This window comes from Phoca vitulina, unplaced genomic scaffold (assembly GCF_004348235.1).
Source record: "Phoca vitulina isolate PV1807 unplaced genomic scaffold, GSC_HSeal_1.0 scaffold20, whole genome shotgun sequence".
In the NCBI taxonomy this organism is placed as follows: Eukaryota; Metazoa; Chordata; class Mammalia; order Carnivora; family Phocidae; genus Phoca; species Phoca vitulina.
Window position 1 is genome coordinate 38,364,040 of NW_022589723.1, and position 23,854 is coordinate 38,387,893.

The 23,854-nt window shown below is 37.5% G+C and overlaps 1 protein-coding gene across 3 annotated transcripts in view; it reads right to left on the reverse strand.

The window, feature by feature from the left end:
- The window catches only part of NPTN (neuroplastin), a 69,599-nt gene extending 46,770 nt beyond the window's left edge, over positions 1 to 22,829 (reverse strand). Inside the window, exon 1 of one of the 3 annotated variants that reach the window (XM_032418095.1) lies at positions 22,578 to 22,829. In XM_032418095.1, coding sequence (XP_032273986.1) covers positions 22,578 to 22,668 — 91 coding nt within the window. In that variant the 5' untranslated portion in view covers positions 22,669 to 22,829. Of the gene's footprint in view, positions 1 to 22,378; positions 22,492 to 22,577 lie in introns of those variants that run through there. The other 2 variants (XM_032418097.1, XM_032418098.1) reach the window with 2 other exon arrangements.
- Between the last annotated feature and the right edge of the window lie 1,025 nt (positions 22,830 to 23,854).

The following is a 23,854-nucleotide window of genomic DNA, read 5'->3' on the forward strand; positions in this document are numbered from 1 at the left end:
CAGTGCCTAATGCTCTTCACCTTTACAAAAAATCCTTAACCTTTCTTAAAAACAGCACCCATTTGGTTCCAAAGATTATTTTGGGAAACATTTTTTCTTGGGAAGAAGCTTATCCTTAATACCAATCAAATTCTCTCAACTTTTGAAAAGGAAAATGTATGGAATCTCAGCCTAACGCCCAAGACTAAACCAACTCTCACCCTGCACCTCTGCAGTAAAGTACTGGACACAAATAAAACCAATATGCCACAGAACATGTGAATGCAGAAGGGCGGGGAGGAAAGAAAATCAACAGGAATGTAGCTATTTCCATGACGTACTGCAATGTTTATGTTCTTTTTCTCACCTTATGGTCCTCTTCAATATTTCTATAAAGATTAACCAGATATGAATTTGGAAAATAAGGACAGTAACACAAAGCAAATGACTAAGAGATTCTCCACTTTGACAATGGCATGGAACGGGGAATTTCCTTCCCCCATCTAGGCTCCAATGGGTCTCTCAATTTAAAAAACTGAGGATATTCAATAAAACTATGAGTCTTATTCTGAATTTTTAAAAATGAGTTATGAAAAGAGATAAATCTGACGCCACCTATTAACCATATTGACAATGTACTGAAATTGCAAGCTTTCCCACTACTTAAGTCATAACGATGGCAAAATTATTTATATGGTGAGATTAAGCAACAGGATCTAAGGAATATTTGGTATTACATACTTCATGGAGATCTGTATTTCTCTCCAAATTCTCAACAATTTACATAGTTATAATAGTTCATTCCCCGAATTTCAGTTGCATCTCCAAAAGGGGCAATATAATATGAAGAAAGTTTTATGTTTAAATGGTGAAAGGGGAGCCACAGGGCAAATCATTCTTAAAGCAACAAGCAATTTCACCCCCGTTAAATGGGAATTTAACATACATTCAATCTGCTGTTAGAAGAATTAAGATCCTACTTGTGGAATTTACTAAGCCTATTCAGAAAGAGACTATCAAGAACACGTTCTTAAAATTAAATACAATCCAGACAATGAAATATTATTCAGTGTTAAAAAGAAAGGAGCTATCAAGCCATGAAAAGACATAGAGGAGCCTTAAATGTATATTACTAAGTAAAAAAACCAATCCGAAAAGGTTATATACTGTATGATTCCAATTATATGACATTCTAGAAAAGGCTAAACTATGGAGACAGTAAAAAGATCAGTAGCTGCCAAGGGCTAAGGGGGAGGGAAAGAAAGGATGAACAGGTGGAACACAGGACTTTCAGGACTGTGAAACTATTCTCCATGACATTATAATGGTGGATACAGGTCATTACATGTACCCAAACTCCTGGAATGGACAACACTGAGAAGGAACTCTAACGTAAACTATGGATTTTGGGTGATAATGTGGTATCATTGTGGGTTCACTAATTGTAACAAATATACCACTCTGACAGGAATGGTGTTAGTGGAGAAGGCTATATGTGTGGGTGGGGGCAGGGGATATATAGTTAATTCTCTGTACTTTTTCTTAATTTTGCTGTGAACCCAAACTGCCCTAAAAAATAAAGTCCATTAAAAATAATTAAATATACCAACTGAAACTCTCATGTACTGAGATTTATTTGCCCGTGGCATTTAGTTCCTGACTGCAGATAATTTTTAAAGATTTGAGAGACAGATAAAGCACGTGCACGCACGCGTGCACACACTCACACACACACACACTCAAGTACGGGGAGGGGCAGAGGGAGAGAATCTTCAAGCAGACTCCCCACTGAGTGCGGAGCCTGATGTGGGGCTCAATCCCACAATCCATGAGATCATGACCTGAGTCGAAACCAAGAGTCAGATGTTCAACTGACTGAGCCACCCACGTGCCCAGGTGCAGATAATTTTTTTTTTAATGACACATTAATGCAAAACTATCTTTGAGCAATGAGAATTTAGTTTAGCCCAGACAAGCGAAGTGATATCCACCCATCTTGTGTTTATGATGCAAGAACAGAAAACACAGAGCTCTTTTCTAGCCTATAAATCATCTTAAACCTTGAGATCACCCACACTTCCCATGAGACTGTCTTTACCAACACCCTCCTAACTCCACTAAACAGAAATCTCTCAGTTTAGAGAAAAACATATTACCCAACATAGGAAGACATTTCATATACCTTCATCATTTTAAGTACCCAAGGGCAGATACTACACTTTTGAGTAAGGCAACCACATAATTTATTATGTAAATCAGGACACTTTTGGGGTGCCCAGTGGCTCAGTCAGTGGAGCATCTGACTCTTGATCTCCGCTCAGGTCTTGATCTCAAGGTTCTGAGTTCAAGCCCTGCGCTGGGCTCAATGCTGGGTGTGAGGTCTACTCAAAAAAACAAAAAAAAAAAGAAAAAATCACCAAGTAAACCAGGACACTTTTAAGAGTGAAAGGGATGCTATGTATAATTATGATGGGACAACAGGCACCAACTGAGAATTATAGCTACCCCACTAATGGGGAACCTAGAGGTTGTGCAGTGTAAAATCAAGCAATTAGAATGGAGCTATTCCAGAATAAAACTCCAGGTTAATTCACATTCAATTCTAAATACAGTATATTTGTGATTTACAAACTTTTCCCAAGAACTTTGAGCAATAATTTTCCAAGAACCCCTTTGATTGTTAAAACACCTATGTCTCAGATTTAAATATATCTAGTCCTACAAAGCCCCTCCAAATTTCCAGGTTTTTCCCCCCCTCTATTAAAACTGGTAAGACCTCAACCCTATTCTCCTATATTCAATATTATTTGGTATCTATACCACCCTTGGCTAAGATAAATTCCCCACTAACCAGAATCTCTTGCCTTACTATAAAGTATGCATACATATTCAAGCCCTACTGCCTTGGTTTCAAATGACAGTATACAAAGATCAGTGAACCCTAATATTTGCAAAAGGTAAGTTGCCTACTTGGTAGTCTGAAGGCATTATCATATCTAGTAAAATTATAAACCCTGGTACAAAATAGGCCAAGATTATATAGGCTAGCATTAACTCTCTAAAATGTATTATCAGGTACTTTCTGATAGTGTTTCAGAAATTAATACCAAACTTCATGGTAATAAAATGCTAGACATACCAATTTAAATTGTGACTTTAAGGAAAGTATAATAATGTATAGAAATTGTTCCATTTAATAATATATATGTTTAGTCTGAAACCTCAGTTTCCTTGTGTATACAATCCTAAGACTGGAATAGAGGATTTCTATGGTCTTTTCTAATATAACAACTAATATTCTATAAATCTCCATATAATAACCTGAAATGCAGTATTTTATGAATCCATGAAGATGCATAAGGCAGTACCGTGCTTGTGAGGGAGAGTATATTTTAATAGATTGTAAATTATTTGGAAACCAGAACAGGCCTCTAATTTTGTATCCCCACAATGCCGTGCTGCACATACAACAGTCAATAATACTTGTTAAAAGAATGTTGAGAAATACAATTCTCATTAACTGAGCATTAAGGATCACACCCTTTCATTAAATTTCAACCTATTAACAACTTAAAATGTGCTAGTAATCAGTATGTTAATGAGCAGTATAATAAAGGAAACCATATCTCTTAAGATTAGTGGAGATTTTCAGAATATCAGTGTCATCGTTCTGAATATCGACAGAATCATAAATTCTAGAAAAGTAGACTATGGTATATTTGAATTTACCATAGAGGCCCTAGAAGTTACTTTTATTTAAAAAAATCAAATCCCTAATGTCAGTCTGTTTTCTTGCCATGCATCCATTAGTACTAACAAGCAAGGGAATAAAAATTGAATTTAAATACATTTTTTATTTAAAAAAATAAAAAACGGATTTTGATTTGAGATTTTACTTTACAATTGGAATGCAACCTTCCCATTCTTTTCCAAACTAGGTAATGATGCCACCCACCATCCATCCCAAAAGAGAAGGAAATTCAGATTTCCCTGTAAACCTCCCAGAATCAAAAACAAAACAGCCTAGAAATTTCTTCTTTGAAAAGATAACCTTTTAAGAAATCCTTTGTGGGGGGAAGGGCAGGAAGTAGGACATTTTCTAATCATTCTTAAAAAAACAAAAACAAAAACAAAAAAACCCCGAAAAGATTACTAACAGGTAACTGAATGTCTCTGAAAACAAATTCATTGTAACAGCACCTAACCTTTACTGATCATTTATGTGTCAAGCATAGTGCAAAGCATATTACATAATCTAACTCACTTCATTAAAATACAGTCTACTGCTTAAGGCTGTTGTCGCCATTCTACAGATAAGCAGAAGCAGGATGCACACCCTGGCAGTTACGATTCCAGAGTTCAAAACACTACACTATTTTGCCTGACAGTAATGCTTTGTTTACCATGGACAATTAGAACTAAATAATATCCTATATACATTATGTAATCCAAAAATATTTTATGTTAGAATGACTATCACACAGTGTGTTCTACTTTTCCCTCGTCAATGTTCCCAGTTCAGGCCTTTATCAATTTACAACCATCCCAGATTATCTAAGTTACCTATGCGGAAATTCTATGTGGGTCTATGATTTTACAAAGTATTTGGCATTACTGTGACCTACTGTTTTAAGCTAGTGTTCCTAACTAGTAAACTGGAACTTAGTAGATTTCTAGTTCTTACTGGCAGATCCCCAAGGTGGTTGCTAAAACCACACACCCTGAAGATTTTCCTCCCACAGGATGAAAACTAATAGCACTTTCAATCCTTTTCCAGGCAGGGACTTAACAGCATACCTCTGCACTCCTATCTTGTGCATATTCTCGAATTTCAAAACTCAAGGCAAATGACAAGCAGGTCTTTCTCATAAAGAGTCTGATAAATCTTGCAATAAAAATTATTTTACCAAGTCATAGGATGATTATCTTTGTGCTATTTTATAGATTCTGCCTTAAAGAGATCATCTCTTCTTTTGGTCTTATAACTATGGACAAATCTATTAGTATAAATATTTCAATCACTGACTTTGCAAAGTATCCATAGGACCTCTCCGAGGCAGTTATCAAGACTGAGCAAGTAGATCGTGAACCAAAGGTAAGATACCTTGTGCAAAAAAAAAATTTTTTTTGCTTCAGTAGTAGGTCTACAAAAATCATCAATTTTAAAATTCTGCTCCCCGAACCTTAAGGAGTTTTTGAAACAATTAGGAGATTCCCTCCCCTCCTAAACAGCTCTACTTTTATCTAATTAACAAATTGAGATTCTATTTAATTTTTAAATAAAAAAATTTTCAGCTGCTAAAAAGTTGAAAACTTAAATCTAATTCTTGCCCCAGTCTGACACTTAACATATACCACTGTCCAAAGAGGCTTTAATTCAGTTGCAGTGCCCTTACTAGAATCAAAATATTCTGAATCCTGTTCACTAATGTTCTATCCACTAAAGTCTGCTCCCTCTTTGATTCCTCAGGAAATCCCAAAATCCAGTCAAACAATCCAAATCTGTTATATTCTCCTTTCACAGTTACTTATTTGTAATCTGATCATCTTGTTTCAGGTCTTCATTACCTCCTAACTCCATGATACCTCCTAACTAACTCCGTGATACCTCCTAACTCCGTGATACCTCCTAACTAACTCCGTGACACCTCCTAACAAACTCCGTGACACCTCCTAACAAACTCCATGACACCTCCTAACAAACTCCATGACACCTCCTAACAAACTCCATGATACTTCCTAACTTCATGATACCTCCTAACTCCATGATTATGTAGTACCTCCACCTCCACAATGAGATGGAAGATCAGGTTATTTACTTACCTAGTCTCCCAAACATCAGCAAAATATTGCTGCTTCTCTTGAAAAGGGACAGCAAAATTGAACCCAGAATGCTTCCACTAAAAATTAACAGAGTTGCCCCAGGAATTATCTACATGGTTACGATATTAAATGTGTGAACATTCAAGATTTCTGACAAAAAATATGTCTCAGGATAAAAAAAACAGTACTATATCATTCTTTTTCATTTAATAAAGCTTTTTCCCTGTTTGGAATGAGAAAGGCCCTCTCAGTGGACCAATTTCAATATAAAGAATTCAGTCATCAGCAATATAATTCCCTTCAGTGACAATGAGTAACAATAGATGTATTCTAGAGGCTCCATATACTTACATAAATGAAAATATATGTCACTCCAATTACCATATTTGAAAAAGGCTATAAATGCCAAGATAAATTATATCATAATTAATACTACTAGAGCTTTACAGTCTATAAATTATATGTCTACATAAAACAAGCTTTGAAAGGATACACAAAAGACTAGTAACAGTGCTTGTTCCTGGGGAGTGGGAATCAAGGCATAAAAGAAGGAACTTTAATATTTTACCTTATACACCCAGGTATTATTTGAAATTACCATGTAAGCAAGTCCTTTCATAATTTTTTTAATCCAGTAACTTTCCCCTTTTTTCAAAAACTTAAATGAAATAACTCCATGTCAAAATGGTTAACAACTATCCCAAGCAGGAAGATTTATCCTCCCTGTCTGCTAATATTCCCTCCTGTAGTAAGTTATATCTATCCTTTGAAAATTCAACCTGATGAAAACTTCATTTTATGTTAGGTAGATATGGCTGACAAGTTTATGTATCCGGTTACCTCAGGCTCACCTTGTACTACTGGGCCTCTCAAGTTTTTCCAGTGGTGTATTTTGAGAATTTAAGACTCAATACAATTCTTGAGCTGTTTCAGTGACAAAAGGATAGTGTTGCAGAATGGTAAGGTGACACTCTAAGACACTACTAAAAACACATTCCACTCAAATTCTTACCCATTCTAACTTTAAAGCTGCTAAAATATACATGCCTGTTACTGAAATACAAGTGCTAGCCATCTCATACTTCTAATGGTAATTTCTCAGCAATTTTTAATTTCTCAGCAATTTTCACTATAGTTTAATGTTGTTCCTAAAGAACTATTACTCTGTATACTTTTTTTTTCTTTAATGCACATCAAAATTTGCCCTTTCATCCTACAGCTGTAAAATCTGATTACCCCTAGCACCACCCCCACCCCATAACTGAATTTTAATGTCTACCTGCCACTGGGTAGCAAATTATATGCTCCATAGGCAGACATTTCAGAATGTTTCATGTGCACTCCACAGTAAGTGGTAGCTTTGCAGGGAAGCACTAAAATTTACCAACCCACAGCAAGTACCTTATAGTTTATAATCAATATTCATTACTAGCCACCTGCCTAGAATTCTTTCTGCCTTGATGTCCTCAGTTCCTTAAGGAATTAATTTCCTTTGTGACTAGGCCTCAAAGACTAGCTGAGTTGTTTCTGAAAAATATGGACATTATGACCTTGTGGGGATTAAAAATTTTAAGAGCATGTTAGAAAAATCTCCATCATACAATGAAAATCATTAAACTGCTATTAGGAAAAGCAAAAATACCCAGAAGTCACAATATGCAAACACTCCAGCTCAAAAACATGAGTCAACTAAGCTAAACTTTGCATATGACAAGCAGAATAGAATTTGCTACCCCTCTGCCTCAAAAAGATTCAAATACAACAGGACAAATAATTTAAAAGTACCAAATGTTTATCTAGAAACAATGAAAGATACCAGAAGGGATGAGGCCAAGTAGGTATAGGTAAGACTAAAATTAAGACAGAAAAAATAGGGGGGGGGACAAAATGACTTAAAAAAAATTAAATATATACCATATATATGGTATTTAATTATATAACTAAAGCATAAAGCTCTTAAAAAGGACTCAAAACCATATTGTGGAGGAAAACAGACGAACAAGAGAATTCTGAGGACAAGAATAAAGGAATAAAGCACATGTTTCTTGTATTGCCTTAAACATTTAGGTCCCTGTCTTAATGCCTAAAGTTAAAAAGAATTTTCTGCTGCTAAAGTATGAAGACGAGATGTACAGCAAGACATACATGCCTTTAAAGCATTTTACAAGAACCAAGAAAATGTGGAACTTTTAAAACATTCACTGAACAACTGGAAGAAAATCACACACGTGAGTTTCCTAGTGACAATCATGTTGCTAAATTTCTAACTCAAGCAACAACTATAAAAATGTCACTACTATAAGCATAATCTAATTTTGAAGGTGCTATAAAGCACTGTAGTACTAGCAATATTACCCCCTCTACCATTACTTCAAAAATAAATAGCACTGCAGGGCACCGGGGTGGCACGTCAGTTAAGCATCCAACTCTCGGTTTCCACACAGGTCGTGATCACAGAGTCGTGGATCAGGCCCGAAGTTGGGGTTTGTGCTCAGTGAGGAGCCTGCTTGGGTTTCTCCCTGCCTCTCCCTCTGCTCCTCCCCACCCCTTGCACTGTCTCTCTCTCAAATAAATAAATAAATCTTTATAAATAAATAGGTAGATAGCATTGCTAAACACATTATTGCTATGCTAAGGTTGAAAACCAACCTGAAAGACTAAGGAGGTTGATTGTTTGGAATTAGCATGTTTAGTGTTAGCATCAGGCTCCAAAGATCTTAAATGGATGATAGGTTGTGTGTTAACCAAAAAAAATCATTTTAGGGGCGCCTGGGTGGCTCAGTTGGTTAGGCAACTGCCTTCGGCTCAGGTCATGATCCTGGAGTCCCGGGATCGAGTCCCGCATCGGACTCCCTGCTCAGCGGGGAGTCTGCTTCTCCCTCTGATCCTCCCCCCTCTCATGCTTTCTGTCTCCCATTCTCTCTCTCAGATAAATAAATAAAAAATCTTTAAAAAAATAAAAAAATAAACATGGCCATTATTTAAAAAAAAAAAAATCATTTTAATTACTTCCTTGCTTCTATTAAAAATAAAAAGGGACAAATATCTCCCATATTAGAGATTTCAAATTTCATAATCATTTCACTATAAAAACACACAACTAAGCTTTCAGATTAAAAAGTTAACCAAGATAACTGAAAGGATAATAGTGAAAGAAACTGTTATCAAACACCTATCTTGTGTCAGGTATCATGCTAGGTGATTTACGTATGCGATCCCATTCTAACACTACTCTATGAGGTGTGCATTCACCTAATCCACAGATAAGGAAACAAGGATTAAGAGAATTGCCAAGGGGCATGTGGATGAAAGTTTATGCCTTTGGCTCAGGTCATGATCCCAGGCGCCTGGGATCGAGCCCCACATCGGGCTCCCAGCTCAGTGGAGAGTCTGCTTCTCCCTTTCTCTCTCCCTCTGCTCGTGCTCTCTCTCTCAAATAAATAATCTTAAAAAAAAAAAAAAAAAGAGAGAGAGAGAGAGAGAGAAAATTGCCAAAAATCAGGACTCCAATCAAATGTCTCAGGTTTCAAAATTCATAATATAATCCTTTGGTAAAGAGCATGCAAAACGGGGCCCACTGACAGTTTTATTTGACCAGTATTTTTAGAAGTCCAACTTGCAGTGTTTTCACAAAGCATGTATTGTATTCTCCAGTTTAGCAAACGGTACTTGCCTAGCTTTTGCAATAAATGAGTTTGCAGCCCCTGCTCTAGTGCATGTTAACCAAAAGATAAAAACAAGTGAACAGCTGCTCTCCTTGCCTTTCCATTCCTAGAAGAGGTGTGGCTTTGACCAATGGTTGTCCTGGGGACTAGGTACTATAATCCTCTATCTAAGGATACTTACAAGTGGAGGGACTCATAGAAATATTTTCAGTGGAGACTGTTCTGCCTTTTATGGAGCATTCTGGAAATTTGTGGGTATACTTTTGGTTGACACGTGATTGATTACTAGCCTCTAGAGGGTCAGGTCCAGGGATCCTCAACATCCCACAAAATAGGATACGTCTTAAACAACAGAGTTGTCCCTCTTCCTACACTACTTTCAAATGGCATTCAAGATGAAAAACTTGTTCTGAACCTAGAACCTCTGTTTTAAATATAACACACAAAGTATTCTTACATGGTTTTAATCATCACTCAGTTTTCCAGGAATGTTAACTACCATGTAGAGTGAGAATAGACCGGACTTTGTTTCATTTGGAACTTCACCAAAGTTGTTCACCTTCTCAGAAAATGACATTGTCAACAGCAGTGCCACCTGTGGTATTTGAGTCACCTTTACAGCAAGACTACTGCATCTGTAACTGTCACATTCTTGGTTTTTCTTGGCTACCTCACTGCCTTCCTGTGCAGCCATGCCTAAACATTCGGACCAAACTATTGTATTATTATTTTCTCCTTTATATTACATTTAGGGCATTACATTTTTTTTTCTTAATGTGTAGGTAGAGTAAAACATCTATGAATTTCATTCAGGATAGTAAAGGAGAGTTACAAAAATGCGTTAAGAAAGAGGATACAAAAGGGCGCCTGGGTGGCTCAGTCGTTAAGCGTCTGCCTTCGGCTCAGGTCATGATCCCAGGGTCCTGGGATCGAGCCCCACATCGGGCTCCCTGCTCCGCGGGAAGCCTGCTCCTCCCTCTCTCACTCCCCCTGCTTGTGTTCCTGCTCTCGCTATGTCTCTCTGTGTCAAATAAATAAATAAAATCTAAAAAAAAAAAAAAAAAAAAGAGGATACAAAATATACTTGACTATTGTCATCTATCTAGGGCAAGGAGGGAACGGGCATGAAGGGTAACAGGATGTCCCTACAACCAGATTTAACTTGAGATGACAGCAGTACTGGGAAGCACACTTCAAAGATTATAGAAATTCAGTATCAGCTTTCCCCAGGAGAGGGAGGATAATTCAGTGAAACACATTCTTTAAAAAAAAAAAAAAAATAGGGGCATCTGGGTGGCTCAGTCAGTTAAGCGTCCAACTCTTGATTTCAGCCCAGGTCATGATCTCAGGGTAGTGAGATAGAGCCCACATCGGACTCCATGTTGGGTGTGGAGCCTGCTTAAGATTCTCTCTCTCCCATCCCCTCTCTGCCCCTCCCTCACCTCTAAAAAGAATAAAATAAATAAAATAAAATAATAAAATAAAATAAAATTCACATTCTAAGATGGTCATCATTTGTCAGAAAAACCAACTCTGAAATAATCTTGCCCTTCTCATTAGCATTTCATTTTCCTCCTCAATTTCCTATAAACCACCAGAGTTGCAGTTAACCTATAAGGGTAAATATAAAGTATAAGGCCCTATAACTCAAAGCTATACATACATGCCACTTTACAATATAGCAGTTTATAAAGCACTTTCCCACACATTATCATTTAATTTAATGAAAACCCTACAGATTAAGTACTAACCTAATTTTAAAAATAGAAACCATGGCAACTAAAATGGAAATAGGAATTCAAGGCTACTGCCAAATCCGTACTTTTTCTATTCAACTACACTGCCCCACAAAATAACATTTTAACACAGTTTTTATTTACATTTTATATTCACAGTGGGGACAGAGTATCAGTTTATCTTGTAATATGGTCTCCAACTGAGTTTAGACATCAAATTTAAACTACACTAATTTTCTAGTTTCATAAAAACCATGAATTATTTTGAACACCTCTTAAAACTGCCTTAAATATATTTAAAATAAATATGTGTACGTATAGGTATGATCATGCTTTATGCTACTTAATATCCTTAATATCATTCACGCTGGAACTTTTTTTTTTTTAATTTATTTGAGAGAGAGAGAGAGTGACAGCACAAGCAGGAGGGGCAGAGGGAGAGGGAGGACAGAATCTCAAGGAGACTCTCTGCTGAGCATGGAGCCCGATGGGGACTCGATCCCAGGACCGCAAGATCATGACCTGAGCTGAACACCAAGAGTCGGATGCTTAACTGACTGTGCCACCCAGGCGCCCCCACCCTGGAACATACACATTGTGCAATTCTTGTTATTCTTATAGCTGCCTCACCCTGGCCCACACCAAAAGACAGAAGGTAAAATCTCTTATACCAAACTACTAATATAGGGTGACACACCTCTGGTCAAAGACCTTGTAACTAAAGCCCATGAAACCATGATTTTTCTTAGTATTAAAAACTTACCTGTAAAGAAATCACATCCGTCAACTGCAGAGCTAACATCTACTTTCTGACTCTCTAAATCAGGTGGTTATAATTCAGCAAGTGAAAAATTAGAATAGAAACCACTAGGAGGAAAAGAGTGTGTGGTCAGTCACATCTTCACTCATATACATTTCTCTTCTTCCATGCTAAGAATGCAAATATATTCCAAGCCCCAAGGTAAAAATCTGAAAAAGGACAATCCTTGAACGAATAGCCCCAGAATCATCTTTATCATATACCCTCAGGCAATAGTGCCCTAAATTTTAAAATATTTTAGGTAAGGAGAAAAGAGGGGAGTTGATAAAATAACCACCTAAGAGCTTGTGCTCACATCCTTCCTGAAAATAGCTTCAATTTTTAAAGAATAAAAATCCTACCCTGTCAAATATAACAGAATTGAAGAAAACATATATAGAAATTCGAGTAACCAAAATAAAACACTACCCTAAACTATAATTTCTCACACAAAATTTGCAATATGACAATATGCAAATTTTAATATGACAATTTTGGTCATATTAAATCTACTTTAAAAAGATTTATTTTAATACACAAAACTCCCCAAATTATAAGATGCTTTGTCACTTAAGTTCTAAATGGAAAACCAAAATAGAAAAAAAAAAAAAAAAGACCTTCTAACGTTGCCAGATTTAGCAAATAAAAATTCTTTGTTGTTTATTTGAAACTCAAATATAACTGAGCATCCTACATTTTATCTGGCAACCCTATACTCTGAACTAATTAAAGTGAGCTCTCACCTCTACCAAAGTATTACAGCATCAGCTCCCACTCAAAGAATAGGTTAGGGCTTCTATCACAGCAGAATTTTGACCAATGAAGTCTTAAAGAGTTAGTCTGGCAGTGCTTTATTCCTGTTGATAAGGTTTTCTTTAAGAGCAGACATTTACCATATAAAAAATGCCTACTTTCTAAGAGCCAAAGGTTAAACTTTTACTAGGTTCAATGCAGTATGAACTCTTATGAAGTTTATGGTTCTATATGTGTAAAACCCAAACTGGGAAAGTTTCATAATGTAGGTTTTTTATAACTAAACAAAAAAAATTTGTTCATAAAGATTGATAAACAGAATCCTGTTTTCAGTATGACAGGCAGATCCTAAAAGCTACTTTAATGGATTCCAAAGTTAATCTGCCATTTTTCTTGAATTCATAATCATAGAACTTTAGTGTTGAAAACTAATCTCTGACCCTTAGAAATTTCTGGATATCCCATTTCACTTCGTATTTCCATAAAGGTTTTTTCTATTATTGAGCTCTTAAGCAAGTACTAGATGTAAAGGAAAGAGATCCTCCCTTTTGTTTTATGAGGCCCCTCTCCTCTCAACCAGCTCTTTGCCCTACTTATAGAAAACAGCTCCGACAATGAGTGAGAGCAAATAACTATTCTTCTGCTCGTTTCATTAAAATCATCTTCTTAATACTAAGCCTATACTTTTCCTCCTCATGCTCTAGGCCACTGCTCTTTGATAGAGCCCATCCATCTTTGGAGACTGCCTAATTCCCTTACTTCATTTACACTGCTACCTTGGAAGTATTAATAGATAATCACATCCCCCTAGTGCTCCCTTTTCCTGTATTTAGCTCCTTCAGGCTTTTCTCCTAAGGCTTATGCTACCATCAGTGTAGAATTATTTGCATTTTATCTTAAATGTGGCTGGAAAGTGTCCATAATTATTTGGAGTTCTACCCTAGTAAGAAAACAGTAACACTGTTAGTAGTGCCATTAATTTTGATATGTGATCACTAGGTTATTTTTCTAAGGGTAATTCAATGACAGTTCCCTGGAAGTTATGTGAAACCTCTTTATAGTTGCTCTTTTCTAAGTAGCAGTTTCCTGGTTTGCATTAAGGCCATTTATTTCATCTTCCTTGGTGAATGATTTGATATTCAGCATTAACAAATAGAATTTCAATGCTGGAGCTGCTATGCTATTTTTCCAGTTGTTCCACAATGGTTTCCAACCTGCTGAACTTGTATAATCGAAAAATCCTCAGTTAAATTTAACATATTCCTTCAATCTATGGATTGAAAAGTATTTCAATACTTTTGAAAGCCTTGCTGGCTCAGTCAGTAGAGCATGTGACTCTTGATCTCAAGAGTTTTGAGTTAAAGCCCCACTTTAACTCTAGGCTTTAACACTCTACTTTAAGGCTTTAACACTTTTGTTTGGATGTAGAGATTACTTAAAAAATAAAATCGTTGAAAGAAAGGGACAGGGGGAGAAAAGTATTCAGATAGTTGTCAACACAGGATAAGAACATACTGTTACCTTACTTCCCTCAAAGCAGTGTCTAAAAATGAGTAAACTTGCTATTCTAGCATCTTAAACATGAAAGGCTAACGATTCTTCAGTGATGATTCTGTTTTCTTTTTCCCTCCTTCCCTGTGGCCAGTGCTCAAGTCATTTTGTACCCACCAGCAAAATGCCTCAGACAATGGCATCAGAGTAAGCATTCAGTTCTGAATAAACAGGAAGTGCTCCCAGTCCTGTACTCAACCAATAACTCAAAAGCAGGGGCTAGGGAATAAGGAACAGAAGTTCTAATTTAAAAGGACAACTAAAGGGGCACCTTAGTGGCTCAGGTCATGATCTCAGAGCCCTGTGTTGGGCCCTGGCTTCAGTGGGAGTCTGCTTGAGATTCTATTCTCTCTCCCCCTCTGCCCCTCCACCCCGCCCCCCATGCGCTCTCACTCTCTCAAATCTTTAAAAAAATAATAAAAGGACAACTAAACATACTAGAAAACTTATGCTTTGATTATGATTATGATATTCAAACTACTGTAGCTTCCCCTAGTTCAGATAGGAAAAAGTCAATACTATATATGTAATGGCTAATGTATTAATTCAACAACGCTATATTCTCCTTATTAACAGTACATGTTGATATTACTGACAAATGCCTCATGAAAATCCTTATTGTGTTTATAATCATATTATTACAGATTAACATAGTATATAAAAAATAAAACAACCCAAAACTACACCATACTAGAAAATTCTGTTGAGTCTCACCATCCATTAATGAATTATGAAATCGAGCTAGGTCACAATAGTTTTCTTCATATACATTACTGAGTGCAGATATTGTACAAAATCTTACATACTTGTGCTCACTTCGGCAGCACAGATACAAAATGTTACATACTCACGCATATACTTAGTCACAAATAAAATCTGTATTTCTGGATCACAAACAAAAGTGTTAAAGCCTTTTTCTAAAGAGCTTTTATATTTTTAGAATCATTTCAACATAATTGTGAACCAAATCATTTCTATTTTACTAACATAAGCTAATCCCTACTAACTGCATTTCAGCATCTAGAAAATTTTAGTTTGTAATGTTAATTTTTCAAGTTATTTTTAAATTAATAAGCAGCAAGGATGTACTTATAACTCTTGAAACTAGATGAAGAGTATATGGGAGTTTATTACATTACTCACCCTACTTTTTATATGTTTGAAATTCTAACAAAAATGTAAAAAAAGAAAACAAGGAAATGGACCTACTTAACAAATACGAAGAAGTATAATGAATAAACTTATAAACAGAGACTTGAACACACCGTTTCTAAGGACTATAAATCTAGGAACTTCCTTAGATTTAATTCAGGTAATAGATTGCCTTGTTCAACTATAATGGAAAGGTTTAGGTCTAAAAAAATACATAAGAGACAGGAGAAACAAAGCCATAAATAGAAAACAAACCTCCTCAACGGATAATATAATTATTTAACTGTACCTCATTGTCTCTTCACTGCCTCTACAATAGTCAACTACTTTTCCACCAACAGAAAGAATACAAAATACCTACCTACCTGGCAGTGATTTTCATTTCTTAAAATGTTTAATTCACACTGGCAATTTTCCCAGTGAGTTTAATATAAGAACTCTATAACACACCATTCTGCCTTCCTGAAACAAAAACTACAAATGTTGTCTGAAATAGGTTTACAGGCAGTTGGATTTCAAAACAGTGCATGCCTCAAAAATCAGTTTTTCTTATTTCCAGAAAGTAAGTTTCTAAACACTTATTAAAACATAAAGCATTCTCTCCCTAGGCCCTTTACGCATTAGAGGTACCTAAGCTGTAAGGTCAATTGTGTAATTTTAGAACTGGAAGGGAATTTTGACATCATCTAGTCAAAGTGGTTTTCAAATACTGTATCAGGAAGAAAAGAAGAATCAATGGCGTAACAATTTATATACACAAGCACACTTACTTTTTTTACTGCATCATACTGCATATGGAACATCTTGCCTTGTTAGTATTCTATTAGAAAAGGACTTGACATTTTGTCTTGTACAATATTTTACATTTAACCACTTTTAGAAAGTGAGTATACATTTGGATAGGATTAAAACTACTGGTACAATCTGTAACTTAATGTTTTCTGATAATAGAAACTTACATAATATATAGAACCCTGACACTTTCAGAATGATTTCACATCTCATTTATATTTCATTGTCTAGTCAATTTGAAGCAATACTTGGGTGTAATGATATAAATTAAGATAAAACAAAGGGAAACAAAGCCTATCAATACTGATAAATTTCTGGAAAATACCATAAAATATACCACAAGCTTATAATAATTAGGATTATTTGGAAAGAAAGCCAGTCTTAAAACATTCCATAATTGTTTTCAGAAATGCAAAAGAATGCCATCCACTACTTTTTAGTACAAGGAAATTAACACAAGATGTTTCCATCAAAGCTGACCACAATCTGTTTTAATGAAGAGATAGGACTGGATTTTTAAAACCTGAAACAGAAACAAGAAACAAAAAACCAGCAGGTGGGTGAGGAACATTAAACATGTCTCCCACTAACTTACTGTATGCAAATAAATGTGGATACTTATGAAATTCTTTAAACCCCATTTCTACACAGACCAATTAGAAGTTCTGATCAATCAGGTCAAAATAACCTCGTTAATTAGGTTTGATTAATAAATGTATATCTTTGTATTTACATAAAAACAAACAAACAAAAGGCCTACTCTCAGTTTTAGATAACATAGTAAACTGGAATTAGGTACAAATCTTGACTCCCTCTCTTAAATTGAACAAATTCTTGAAAAACAGATAACATTTTATTCAGAAATGTTTTTACATAAGATCACTGCAATATTTCACTTTAAACTCAGTGAGAAGTCTGTGTGTGTGTGTGTCTAAGCCTATAAAATCTAACAGTTTATAAATCAACTAATTTTACTGGAGAGGTTTCCTACCTTCCCAAAGCTAATCCTTACCAACTAAAATTAGGAATTCTGGGAAAAAAAAAAAAAACCACAAAAACCTCACAAACAAGTTTAAAAATGCATTATCTAAGGTGCTTAAAATTAAATTCCATGTCATCAATGGCATTTTAAAAAATGCCATGTAAAATGATAATGTTTTAAAAGACACACTCAAAGGCAAGCCAATTGTTCACAGGAGGTGATTTTATACCTTTTTTTTTTTTTTTAACATTGATGTGTGAATTTACTTTAGAGGTCCCTGCTCTATTTATTTTCTGACAGATTCCATTTTTCCAGATGCTCCTCAAATGAAGATTTATTCCTGTCTTACATCCCACTTTTCTTCTTGTACTACTGAAGCCTCTCTTGTCTTTCCCTTTCTCTTAGAACTTCATTCTCTACTTCTGATCCTGCCCAGATTGTGCTCTCACTGTAAACAAAAATGGAACAGATGCAAAAAAGTTTTCACATAATTCACCTCTTCCAAAATTTATTTGCATAATTTTAGTCAAACTTTTTTGAACATCTCCCGCAAAATATCCAACAGTCATTGTTTTTCTACACTTCATTTGTGTAGATGTTAGCTACTTGTTACCTTCCCAAACTATCTTGTAAACAAAAACTTTTACATAGATCCAACAAAGTATCAGATTTTACATACATCTTACTTTGAAAAAGTACCTCAAACTAAGTAAATGAAAACATGTCCAAATCATCGGAACACTTATCTGGTCATATCTGTCCATCTTTGCAAACCGGTTAAACAATTACTTTTATTTAAAAAAATAATAAAGACAATACAGTAACATTTTGCCTTTTACTAACGTCTAAAGATATGCTCTATAGAGAAAATACTTCACATCAAAATTGTATTGAGAAAAAGAAGGATTCCTTCAAGACAAACTTGGCTAATTTCTCATGAAGATTTGAATAACTCAAAGTCAGACCTGCAATGATCTTCACTCTTAATTCATGGTAAATGTTTGGACTGTGGAGCAGTCTTTTAGGGCTTTTATTTCCTTTTGTTGTTTTAAACCTTGGTGTATTAACAGGTCAGGTCTATTAAGTCTGACAACACAAAAACCCCATCTGCATCTCTTTCTAATTCGAAACCAGTAACCTTGAAAAACAAAGACTAAGAGCCCAGGAAGAATCCTGACTTAGTAACATGGCCTTTCCACTGGAGACCCAAGACAAATTTTTCATGCCTAGGTGCTCCATTCTATCAGTAGTGACACTTATCAGTTGCCTGAGAGACTGGAGGCTTATAATCCTTAGGAAATGCTTTATTCCAAGGCAAACTATTTCTTCTGGTCATTTAAAATCTTATTTGGATTAATTATGTTAAGATCTCTTGCTTGACATCTGGCATGTCATTTGCACCACAGATGCTGTAGGTAACATCTGTCTTCTGTCACTCATTTCAGTTCACCCAAAGAAGAGATGCATAATCAATAGCAAGTACATGTCTAAAAACATACGGAGAGAAAACTGCCAAACCACCGAAGCAAACAGCACTCAACAGAAAAGAAAAAGATTTGTGAATCATCTATTGCTAATACTGGCACTGTTACATATGACAATGTTCACAACTATCTAGTATCACCCAAGCAAAACGGTTTCTTAAAATTTCGCTCATTAATAATAAAATTCATTAGACTCCTTATTTTCTCCCACTAAGCACTGTTAATTATCAAATTTTATATTTTCAGTATGAATACACTGCATTTCTACACTCCACTCCACATTCATTCATTAGTTAACATCTCCAACACTCCCACTGTGTGCCAGGCACTACATTCAGCTTCTCTTTTTCACAACAATGGGATTCTATGAAAAGATGATACCTAACCCATATGAAAGATATTTAGTTCACTGAAAGAAAAAGAAAGGCATAAAATCTCCCTGACAATGAAAATATAAACTTCCTCACCAGAATTTGCAATTGCAGACGCAGCGCAGCTGGTCACTTAAAGTTACATAAGCAAAAGCACAAATCTCTCTGTTCAGGGCCTTCAAAATGGCCTACTTAATTTTATTCAAGATAGTGAGCAGCATTAACAATTATGTGCTCAACATATACATGATGAAAAACAAGTAATAATGCTACTTTTTAAGGAATAACAACAGTAACAGCGAACACTATAGTGAGCATTTAGTACATATAGTTACTGTTATGCTACATAATGTAGCATATGGCACATATAGTAACATATAGTAACATATGTTACATATAGTAAAAATTCTCTCCCTACTGAAACCCACTTATATGCCAGGCAGAAATGTAAGTGCTTTACAGCCATTATCTCATTTAATCTTCACATCATCCCTAGGAGATTGGCATTATTATAAATTTCCTTTTACAGATGATAAAACCGAAGCTTGGAAGTATTAAGCACTTTATACAAGATCACTTAGCTAAAAGAGCTGGGACTCAAACCCAGGTCTATCAGGATCCAAAGGCTGTGCTCTTGATCCCATATAATACGGCTTGGTTTACCCTTATTCAATTTTTAAGTCTAAAGGTTTTGAATGTTTTATCAGAAAGGTTACTTTTTAAAAACAAGTTTCTTCCTTTAAAATGAATTACATCTTTCTTGATACATACAAAAAAGCAACACCTTAACTAAGGATTTTACTTTAAGCTGTGGTCCTACAAGTCTAAAATTTGGATGAGAAAGTCTATCTGAATGTAAGCCTTGAGTCTCTATGGTAATGGGTCACAGTTGAGAAGCAAGAGGTCTTGAAGGTCATCAAACTCTTCATTTTAGGAAAAAATCAAAGAGACCTTTTGAAAAACATTCATAATCAGTCTAAACTACCACATACCTAATCCAGAAACACTTAGGTTTGGAAGGTTTGTTTTTTTTTTCCTAAGTCATCATTTTAAATAAATAATCTTAACATTTTGACATCATACAAAGCATGGTATCCATTTCTGATGCACTATAAAATACAAACTCCATGACAAGAGGTCAGACTCTTATAGGGTTATTACCAGTTGAAAGCATGAATCTTATCATAAAACATGTTACAGGAAGCTATAAAATGGCATCCTTCCCTATATGGACTCAAACACACAAAAACACAGCCATTTCTTCCTTAAATTAAATTTACATTCATTTGGGTCAACTATAGGGCTAAGCTTCACTTCACCAGTCAGGTCATATGACTGAATTCAAGCTCATTTCAAGGAAAAGCTGCACTATGCCGTATTTAGAACACATATCACTGAGAATAGCCAGTCGAGTCTTTGGTAGGCCTATCCAGAAACATTGCTTTAGTTGCTAAGAAACTACAATTTCGCCGTATTATAAATCATTGAAAGAAGCTAAGCCAAAGCACAGAGATTAAACATGTGAAGATCAAGAATCTCTCACCTATCATGCCAAATGAAACCATGCTATTTCCACAAATCAAATAGCTGAAATTAGTATTAGGCTCCTTTAAGTCATACTGTTAACACAGACTAAAAACTGAGACGAATCAGACTAACTCTACCCCGCCTTCCACAGTGGCCTCAAGCTTTGGAGGAAACTGAAAAATACCCAACCGACTTCACATACTCAATGCTAGAGACTGAAAAATATTTCCTTCCTGACCCCTGCAGTGATAATTCAAGGCCATGAAGCATACATAAGATTTGATTAGTGCAATCTGGTACAACAAACACTTATATTTAACTGATGGTGCTTTTTCAATCGTTTATTGATATATTTTCACCATAATCTTCAGCATTTTAAGCCCAGACTCTCCATAGGATACTTAACTCCATTGGCTCTATCATTGATTTAAAAAAAAAAAAAAAAAAATGAAAGCCATTAAATTCCAACTATTCTAACAAGAGTAATTTTAAATTGTTCTAGTATAACGAGACACTGAGGAATTAGCAAAAATAATTTCTAGTTCACTCTCTAGTAGGGACTTCTCATAAATTCTTTCCTATAAAAATATTTTTAAACCTCTTAAAGGCTGTTTCCACAAAAGCAGAAACTAGTTCACAGTATTTTTCACCTCTGAAAGATCAGTTCAGCAGCTGAATTGTAACACGTCTTCACCAGTCAGAATCTTTTTTGTCTTGATCCCCCATCACCATGATTTCCCACGATTTCTCCATCTTCTCTAAAGAGCTTCAGTTCAAAACCTAATTGTTTCCACTATAGACTGCACACATCTCAGGAACTACTTTCGTGGTCCTCAGAAATGATGTCTGTTCTGCTTTGAAACTTTTAGATCTTTAAAACCCACTTCTTCCATCTCCCTCTCTTCAGTCAGATTCAGTTCCACCACTGCAGTTCCAGTTATGTGTCTCTGTCTTCCCAAAGGCCTAAACAGTATCATACAGCACTCGCCACAACTCAGCTCCTCCCGTCCCTAATATACCCTCCACACTGCAAACCAACATTACACCCCCGGCTTCCTGCATTTTACTCCCTTCCCTTATTTTGTCTTTCCCCCACCCCCATCTCTGTACCTAGGCACCCTTATTGCTCTAATAAATATTTCCCCTACCTCCGTTTCAACCCTTTCTCCCCATCCTCTGCTCATTTTTCCTCTCCTTATTTAGAAACTCCTTTTTGCTCTCCCAACCACTACCCTAGAATGCCCAACACTCCACCCTCCTTAGCAAACCCAGCCCTCTTCCCCCATCTCGTTGAGAGCCACAGCTGCTTCTCTTTCCAGATCCTTTACTGCAGCCAACCCACTACCTTAGCTTTCCACCTACCTTCCCTCCACCTCCATATCCAAGGTTCCCTGAGTCTCTACCCCTCCTTGGGGCTCTAGTACTCTGCTCAGTATTCTTCAGGACTCCCCTCCCCCCAGTGTCTCCCTTATTTTTTAAGGATGTCACCGGTTTCACGGGGCCCCCGTAGAATCCTAGATAACCCCAGTGCCCGGGACCCCCATTCTCTTGGGGAGCCTGACTGACACCAGTCTCGTCGCCTTAAACACAAATACCTGTCTTCTACCACCTTCTTTAAAAGCTGCGCCCCCTCCTCATCCGCCCCCGCTACTCCAGCTCCTCACGTCGGCTTCCCGGTGGCCCCTCGCCGACTCGCAGCGACGAGCCCCACGATGTGGAGCCTGTAAGTCAGCAACACCTCAAGCTCCTAACGGACGCCCCCACCTCTCGGACCGGCGCCTCGGTTCTCACACCCGCGCCTCTTCGAACTCCCGACCGGCATCTCCCCTTGGGTGCGCAGCCCTTCAGACTCTCGACTGGCCCTCTTCCCCTTGCTCCGGCACCTCCTCGGGCCCGGGACGGCCTCCTCCGGTCGCTGGCGTCCCTCGGCCCCCGCCCGGCCCGCCCCCGGCCCCCCGCTTACCGTTCTGAGCGGCGCCTGGCCCTGGGAGGAGGGAGCCAGAGACCAGCAACAGCGAGAGGGCCAGGGCGCTGGGAAGCGACGAGCCCGACATCCTCCCTGCGGAAGACCGAACAGCGAATGGGCCGGGGCCGGAGCCGGGGCCGGGGAAGGGAGGGGAGGGAGGGAGGGGGCGGGCGAGAGCGCGAGGGAGTGAGCGAGGGAGGCAGCAACAGCTACGCTCCGTCCTTCTCCGTCCTCCTCCTACCGCCGCAGCGCCCAAACCTCGCGAGATCTTCTCTCCGGGCCGTGGGCGGCTAAGGAGAGACGGAGGCAAGGCTCGCGAGAAGAGGCGGCCTCGCCTGATGCTCCCGCCTCTCAGACTCGGTGTCCCGCCCCTGCGGAAGCTGATTGGCCTAGAGCGAGATGGGTCACGTGCCGAGGGCGCTTCTGGCCACGTGACGGAGCGGCTCCACTCGTTTGGCCCTGGGGATCCGTATACTTTGCTTTCTGCTTACCCTCTGTGAAACAGGAGCGCTCATAAATAAGAGGAAGCTTTGGGGACACGATATATTTCCTCCTCTCATCCTGCTTTTCATTTGTTGGAGCTCTTGGCCGCAGAATTTGATGCACCACTGCCTTTTTTACGCCTTCCTCTCATTGTCTCCAATCAAAATCCTGTTATTTCTTCCTTCTGGACTTTGACCTTAGACCCCTACAGGCATCTGGCTCCAACCTTACTCTTTCACCTGTTTTAATCTTCCAGGCAAAGTGATGTCCTCCCCGTGCGCGATGTTACCTTGTGCTTCCTGCTTCTACCTTTGCTCCCGCCGCTTGAGATGTCCTCCTTTTACGCGCGCTTCTCCTCCTCCTCCTCCCCCATTTCGACCTTATTTTAGTTTCACAGAATCTCAGGGCCTGAAGTTCAGCTAGCCTAATTGTGCATCCATAGACACTAAATTCTACAAGGAAATCATCGTGTATTAACTTACATGAAGAATCTTCAGAAGCATTTTTATGCAGCGAACATTTATTGAGAACCTGCAGGGTACAAAGTTTTCACATCTGTGAAACCCAGATGATAAGATTTTCCCCATTTTCACGAAGTGCACAACCTAGTCTATCAGAGGAACAAGGAAGAGGACAAATGACTGCATAGCAAAACGACCCATAGGAAAGGAGCCAGCGAAGTGCTCTGCAGTGTGGTCACTACTGTTTGCATGGAAGTGAAACATGCACTTTTTAAAGGTATTTTTTTGTACTGCTATCAGCACCGTCAATCTTTAGCCAACAAAGGAGTT